The sequence below is a fragment of the Pteropus medius genome, unplaced genomic scaffold, assembly GCF_902729225.1.
Source record: "Pteropus medius unplaced genomic scaffold, Ma_sr-lr_union100, whole genome shotgun sequence".
Taxonomy (NCBI): domain Eukaryota; kingdom Metazoa; phylum Chordata; class Mammalia; order Chiroptera; family Pteropodidae; genus Pteropus; species Pteropus medius.
In genome coordinates this window covers 7,430,634-7,438,248 of record NW_024354500.1, presented here as the reverse complement: position 1 = coordinate 7,438,248, position 7,615 = coordinate 7,430,634, and the positions used below count along the sequence as shown (strand labels likewise).

Here is a 7,615-nt window from a genome sequence, read left to right as displayed (position 1 = left end):
GCAAGAAATGTTTCTGCACTGTCAGTTGAATAAGTTATCCCAAGTCTGCCACAATAGGGTCTTTTCCATGTACAAATAATATTTGCACGCACTATTTGTGTACAAATATATTCTGTTCTGCAGCATCAGTCTTTGATGCTTGGGTCGTGAGATGGCTCGGGCAGCATTAAAAACATACAGCGTGAACACAGAATGCCTCCATGCACACAGACTTCCTGCACATACACCGACTCCACACAGGGCATTGCACTGTGGACCGACGTGCCAAAAAACTGAACCTACGACAAAATCCTCAATTCTGGGAAGAAACACTAACATGATCCAGTGAACAACTTTATTCTTTAAAAAAAAAAAAATGTTCCCTACTCTATTAACAGTGATTTGAGGACAAAACTTGATTCTTGTTCCCTTCTAGATGTGACTCTTCCAAAACTGTAAGCAATAATGCAGCAGCTTAAAGTCATTTATTAAGGGTATAACGTATCGACTAGGTGGCCAAAAAAAGGGCTTTGAAAGAGCTTTGCAGGCTTTTCTTCATGAGTAAAAGTCCAAGTTTATTGTGCCCATGTGACTTTTAGCGGTTCTCTCATGCAAGTCCTCTAGCTGCTCCCTGCCCTTCTTCTGAAGAAGTGGCAGTTGGCATACTAATCACTAGCCTGTTTTCTTTTTTTTTTTACTTCCTTAGGAAAGCAATACAAGGATTAAATCCAAAATCATAGTCATCTTAAAAGCAGCATACCTTTAGAAAGACACTTAATAAATTACTTGTACAATAAACAAAATAACATTTTCTACTGCAGCATCACCTCTGACGCCTGAGTCATTGTTAGGGAACCAGGAAGGGAAGTAGCAGGACAGCCTAGTAACTTTGCCAGCTCTTTTTCTTTTCCCCAACTGTTTTGTTCCAGAATCAGTAAGTAATGAAGTTCGATTATTCAAGGCACCCCCAGATAACGCAGAGAAACAAACACATACACCAAAGCACTCACCTGCCCAAAGCCTGAACAACCTGAATGAAGTGAGGTCGTCTGGAGACACAAGTAGAACAAAAGTAGGTCCAAGGGGAGGACTAGGTTCAGGCGGATGTTAAGTAGGGCCACCAACGCTGTCCCTGCCCCGACAAGCCATGTCTGCCCCAGATATTTAGAAACCCAACTTGGCCATTGCTAGGATCCTCCTAAACAGTCTATGGCCGGAAGGTCTTTTATTTTTGTAAGGAAGACCCCCAAATAGCACAACTAAATTTCACCATGCTGTGCAAACTATTCGTTGCTATTAACTTGCTTGTCCTTTTCATAAAAGACAGGGCTTCACTGAGGGATCCCAGGGATCCCTTTAAAAACCAGACAGGCTGGTTTTTAAAATTCCACTCGTGGCAATTTGGATTCTGGTCCCCTGCTAGTCCTCCCTTTGAATCAACCCAGAAATAATTTTCACAAACACATGGTTTAGAGTGGTAACAGACACAGACATGTCACACTGTACAAAGCCAGTTGCTGTTCACGGTGGATAGTGAACGAAGTTTCAACAACTTGTTAAAAATCTCTAAGACATCAAAAGACAGTTTTTCAAGCAGTGTTTTTAACCGGTTCCCATGGCAGGGGTCGGGTTAATAAAGGAGGAAGGGAATAAAAGTGAGGTGGGGGTTGGCAGGAGGAGGATGTGGGCTGAGTTAGGGTGGAGAGAAAGAGACCCCCTCCCCGCCCAGAAATGGGGATGGACGGAATGTGGCCAAGACTGCCAGTTGCACATGAGTTGTTACCAGGGTAAATCATGCCAAGTTGTTGTGGGCCTGGTTATGATAACATTCCTTTTTTTTTTTTTTTTTAAAGAAGAGGAGGTCACTTAAAAAAGGCAACAAGAGAGTTAAAAAACAAAATACTGTTGGCTGACTCCACCATAACACATACCTGTGATGGATCACGTGAGTCACATTGAGCTTAAATTCGAGCTATCACCAGTTTTCCACAAAGGCAAACCTCACGGTGAAGCACAGAACTGGTCTTCTAGGCCAAGAAGTTCCAACCGTAATAAGAACGGTAGCTCCAACACAGAGCTTTATCAAAAAATCTGTCTCAAGACAAGCACACACACATACACACACATGAGAAAAAACTGAAAACCCAGAGGCAGGTTTTAAAAGTGGAACTAGTTTAAAAGAAAAGCCTTTTTTTTTTTAACCCTACCGCATGAACCAACAAATTTCTGGCATTCATACATATTTAAACATTTAGCGCTAATATTTGTACAGAAAAAAGTTAATAATACTAAAACATATGTTACTATGATTTCACTTTTCGCCTACATCATGTACTAATTCCCCCTTTTACATGCAGCTTTAATATTGTCCAAACAATGGCACAAATAAAGAAACAAAGTCAACCATCTAGTCCCCACTGCCCACCACCCCATCCCCACATCAAACCCTTAGGGACTCTTCCCACAGCCAGGCTGGAGGGCCCGCTGGAGGGAGTGAGGGAGCTGATTCCTCCTCCTCTGAGGCTGGCTGTGGGATCTCTGCACACCTTCTTGTAAACATGGCCAGGGGTCAACAGGCCCCCAGAGCCAAGGGAAGCTGCTCTCTGTGGGTTACAAGCCAATCAGTTTTGCAGCAAAAGAAAATTATCAACAGGTGAGGGTAGGTGTGTGTGTGTGTGTGTGTGTGTGTGTGGTGGGGGCGGGGGCAGGGAAGGCTCCTGGCCATGTCATGTCCAAAGCCTCAAAATGAAATCTGCGTTCAGACAAGAAACTGGCTGGCAGAAAGCCTCAGAATTCAACTCAAAGAATTTGGAGAAGGAAGGGAGAAAGAAATGCTCTCGCCTGCGTCAGGGACAGACCTCAGGCTCACATCTGCCCTGCTCTCTCCGACTGGGTGAGTTGCATTAAACCCAGGACCGCCAGTTACAGGCAGGAGCCCGGGGCTCGGGTTCAGGTCTCCTCAGGTGAGATCTCCTGAGAGGCCTGTCCTGGGCAGGGAAGTTGGGGTGGCTGGTCAGCCAAATCCTTCGAAGGAGAAGGTCTTAACTGCACTACACGTCCAGGAGCAAGTGAGGCCTGATGAGGTGTGGAAATGAATGGGACTTACCCCTGGGTGAGAAAGCAGTTCTAACTTGATTTCTAGGAGCCAATGCCTGCTGAGTTCTGGTATAAAGTCATGGATTCCTACTGTTTTGATGCACTTTCGAGTGAGATGCCCAGACTCTCTCCCCACTTAGGAATCTGAACATTCACCATCAACTCTGAACTCTCTATCTGCATTTCAGCTTTGCTTAGGGAAAGGTGGGGAGGAGGTGAAATATAAAAATATTCAAGCAGATTATTGTCATCCTAGGATGAATTCGTTATTTGGCAAGATTGTTTGTCCTACATAATTATCACCTGAGTGGTTTTTAATTAGCTAAAATGTTTTACTTTTTAACTAAAAGCAAAGAATATACAGTATACTTGAGTTACACTGAAGTTACAACTTCATTTAAGAAAATAGGTTTGACCCAAAACTCAGTGCAAGTGGCAAAGTTGACCATTTCTGTACAGTATCTGCAAGAAACAAACAAACAAACCCACAATACGCAAATGACACCATCCGACGGTGCCAAAACCAAACCAAACAAAAAAAGGTCTTCCAAAATAAAACCTTAAAAAAAGCTTCCAACATTGAATTCTGTCCATAAATAAGTACGAATTGAAGTTGAACTGTGAAGCAAGAAAAATGACCATGTTAACAGTTCTCAAACTAGCTCTAACATCAGAGACAAAAGAAGAGGAATGTTGGAACCTGTTTGTAAATGAGAAATGAAGTTTCCAGTTTTAGAATGAGAAAACCGAGGCATGCAGGACTTTTGCATATGGAGATATATATATTTTATATATATATATTATATATAGTATGTACAGTCTAGCTATAAAACTTTGATGTGTATAGAAGCTGTCTTCAATGAAAAAAATTGAACATTCAGAAGAAATTCCTGAGATAGGGTTTGTGACATGGGCCACTGAGAAAAAAATCCGTGGTTGGGTCCTAGAGGTGTTATAGTCTATCCCTGTTAAGATTGAAATTAACCCACAGACAAACAGTGTCACCACTGCTGTCTTTCCTTGCCAGGGCAAGGGGTAGCACCATTGCGAAGGTAACTATAGATCACTCCTGCTTGAAGAGTGGAGGGAATACTTAGAAACAGTATTGCTGCTAAGACCTCTGTAGTGTGCACCAAATTCCTTCTCGGTTCTTCCAGACAACAGACGGACTGCGCCACGGGCCGACCGAAGAACACCTGGGTGGGAGAGGTGTGAGGACTGGGAGGCAGGCCGAGTCACTAGGTGTAGTCTTTCCTGGGCTGTTCGTCAGTCGTGCACTTATCAGTCATTTCCTGGCAGAAGTCCACCGTCACCGTTTGGCTCCTGGGTTCAAGAGGAGGCCCTCTATCTGAGAAGTTTCCTGGGTCAGTGCCTTCCAGCCTCCTAGCGGAAGTACAATTCTCTGAGGTGTTGCTGGGGGTCCAGGGGGGCCCGGGTGGAGCTGCACCCTGCTCCAAGCAGCAGGGCACATTTTCCCCCACTGCACACTGCGGGGCGGCAAGGTTCTGCTCGACGCCTAAGGGCGCAGGGTTAATACTGGAGGCTGTGGGGAGACCCATGGGTCTGAGGACAGGGCAGTACCGATGCAGGGCCTGGATCTGCTCTGGGCTCTGGATGTCTCGACAGACTTCCTGGGAAAGGCAGGAGAAGTTGTCCAGCAGTTCCCCCATGCACGCTTTCAGCTGATTCCTCTCTGACAACAGCTTCTCTTTCTCACATACCTGGACATCAGAGAAACAAGAGAAGGCCTGATCAAGGCTGAACGGGAAGACCCAAGCCCTTGTTTCTGGGGGTTTTCCAACTTTTGCTTTTGCATACTACATTATAGTCAGGAATGACTAGGCCAAGATCTAGAAACTTAAAAAATGTATATCCAAGGAGCCTGGACACATACTTTGGCCAAGTCTCCTGTCTGAGCAGCCCGTCCGGATGTGCCACTGACCCCGACACTTTCCCTGTAGCAGCTCTGCTGCCCTCTCAGTGGCCTGGCCGGGTGAACGGCAGAACCACCGCCAACCAGAAAACTGCAGGGAGTCAAGGGCCCGGTTTCTTAGAACTTGGGGTTTGCAGAGAACCAACTGGACAACTTTCGGTCCCAAACCCTATAGCTGAAAATCTCCTCCGAAGTATTAGATTGACATTTTAGAAGGTCAAAAACGATTGACCAGTTCCGGTTACATGACAGTCTGGAAAAAGGCGAAACTATGGAGAGAGTAAAAAGATCAGTGATTGCGGGGGATTTGTTGTGGGGAGAAGGGGGAGGGATGAAAAGGTGAAGCACAGAGGATTTTCAGGCAGTGAACTCCTCTGTGATACCGTCACGGTGGATACACGTCATTCACGCATTTGTCCAAACCTACAGAGTGTACAACACCAAGAGTGAGCCCTAATGTAAACTGTGAACTTTGGGCGATTATGATGTGTTAATATAGGTTCACTAATGAAAACAAATGCTAGTCTCCCCCCCCGCCCCCTCCCCCCCCCCGGTGGGGGATGTTGATAACGGAGGGGGGTTGGGAGTGTGCAGGGGCAGGGAGTGTATGGGAACTCTGTATTTTCCATTCAATTTTGCTGTGAACTTAAAACTTCTCTTAAAAAGTCTATTTTAAAAAACAATGAAAATTAAAAAATATTTGACCATTGGCAGTTTCATGTGACTCAATCCAACATTGGTAGGCTCTCAGTTGGGGATTATGCAGTGAGGCCCGAGCACCAACTCTCCGTGGACACTGGAAGGACAGACAGAGGTGTGGAGACCAAGCCCTAGCATGCCAGCCCAAGGTTCTGAGATGTTTTCCTTAAAAAAAATCCCACATAAGCTCTTGCGTTACTAAAATCCATCACTGCCTCAGAAAGGTGAATTTAGCCACCAGCAGGGAGTCTGATTAAGGTTTCACTATAACTGGACATGGTTCCATAGTGTAGCGGTTAGCACGTCTGCTTTACACGCAGCAGGTCCTGGGTTCACACCCCAGTGGAGCCATGGTCCACGGTCTATGGCCATGTCACCCTGAACAAGCCCAATGTCTGATCTCGGAAGCGAAGCAGGGTCGGGCCTGGTTAGTACTTGGATGGGAGACCACCTAGGAAGACCAGGTGCTGTAGGCATAAATAATAGAAATAAAAAAATAATAAAGATTTTACTATAACTATTTGTGCGAGGAGAGAAGATGAGGAGGCTCCAAGAGGCACACAGTGAAATAGATGAAGAAATTGCAGATCTGAAGCAGAGTGAAATGAGTCCTCGCCAACATTTTGCCAGGGTGGGCAGGAGGGGAGAGGAGAAGATAGGAGAGAAAATGAGGAGGGGAGAGAGAGAGGCGGGGTGGGGGAAGGAGAAGAGAGAGAGAGAGAGAGAGAGAGAGAAGCAAACGTTCGACATGGGGTCTCTTACATGAGAGCTACATGTGCCGTAACATAAATGCAATCTGGCAGGCAGCGTGGGCGTGTGTGTCAGAGACAGAGATTTACGCGGGGAAAGGGCACCTGCTAAAATATTTATAAATTTTTCAAGAAAACATGTTTTAAAAATGAAAAATAAACAGATGTACAAGTGCAACTCGAGAGAAATACATTATGCAAGTTTTGCAAAAGCTGAGTGGCGTGCTGGAGACAGCGTGGGAGTGGGGAGTGAGTGTGTGCTTGCCTGGGACTTGCAGGGCGGGATCAGCCTGCCCCGGCCTGCCAGAGTCATGCCTGCCACTCAGATCAGGTGAGTGGGTGCAGCATCCCAGCTAGAGGGTGGTGGATAAGAAACAAAACACATTCGGGCCGTGGGAACTGGACCTCCTTCGCTATAACCTGGAAGTCTGAAAGGTAAGAGGCAAACCGCCCAGCCCCAGGAGGAGAATCTCAGTCTTCATTCTGCCACATCATCTTGGCTGAGCCACCAAACCCCTCTACACCTATTAATCTGCAAAATGTCCCGCGCCACTTTCTAGGGGGAAGAAAATGAAATGCTGTGTGTGACAGTGTTTCAGCTCACTGCAGGAAAGGCAGCACAAATCAAGACCTTCGTTAAAAGTATGAAGCTCTAAGTCACAGATGTCCATGTGAAACTCATTCAGCGGTGAAACGCAATATATTCTAGAAGGGGTTTCCAAAAAAGTAGGGGGAGAACTAGGAGATGCCCTCTTGGTTTTCCAACTGAACAACATTAGCAAAGTGCTTTAGATATCTGCCTGGTGCGTGGCTTAGATTTTATTATTTGTTTCGTATCACAAAATTACATGAAGAAGAATGATAATTACCCAAATCAGGCACTTCTCAAATATGAGTGATTAGAGTTATTCTGCTACCCGAAGAGGAGTGGAGGGCTGAGATTCCCGCAGACGTGTGCCTAAGGCCTTGATGATGTTCACTGGTGGGCTCAGCCTGGCCTGGTTTCCTGCCTAAGCTCAGGAGATTTTCAGAAGACCCACACTCACCGGCAATGTCGTGCTTCCTCACGCAGTTTAAATTTAAACATTTTTGATGTTAAAACGTGAAAGAAAAATTTGAAAGAAAGAAGGAATTCATAATCCCACGACCCAGTCACAAT

General features: G+C 45.6%; 1 protein-coding gene and 1 pseudogene across 11 annotated transcripts in view; one reads left to right on the top strand and one right to left on the bottom strand.

Annotated features, from left to right (window-relative positions):
* Positions 1 to 664: 664 nt before the first annotated feature.
* Positions 665 to 7,615, bottom strand: part of BACH2 (BACH transcriptional regulator 2) — a 307,297-nt gene continuing 300,346 nt past the window's right edge. For all 11 annotated transcript variants that reach the window (XM_039853053.1, XM_039853052.1, XM_039853058.1 and 8 more), the window contains one exon: positions 665 to 4,796. In XM_039853053.1, the coding sequence (XP_039708987.1) occupies positions 4,314 to 4,796 (483 nt within the window). In that variant the 3' untranslated portion in view covers positions 665 to 4,313. The remainder of the gene's footprint in view (positions 4,797 to 7,615) is intronic.
* Positions 6,068 to 6,183, top strand: LOC120595185 (uncharacterized; annotated as a pseudogene).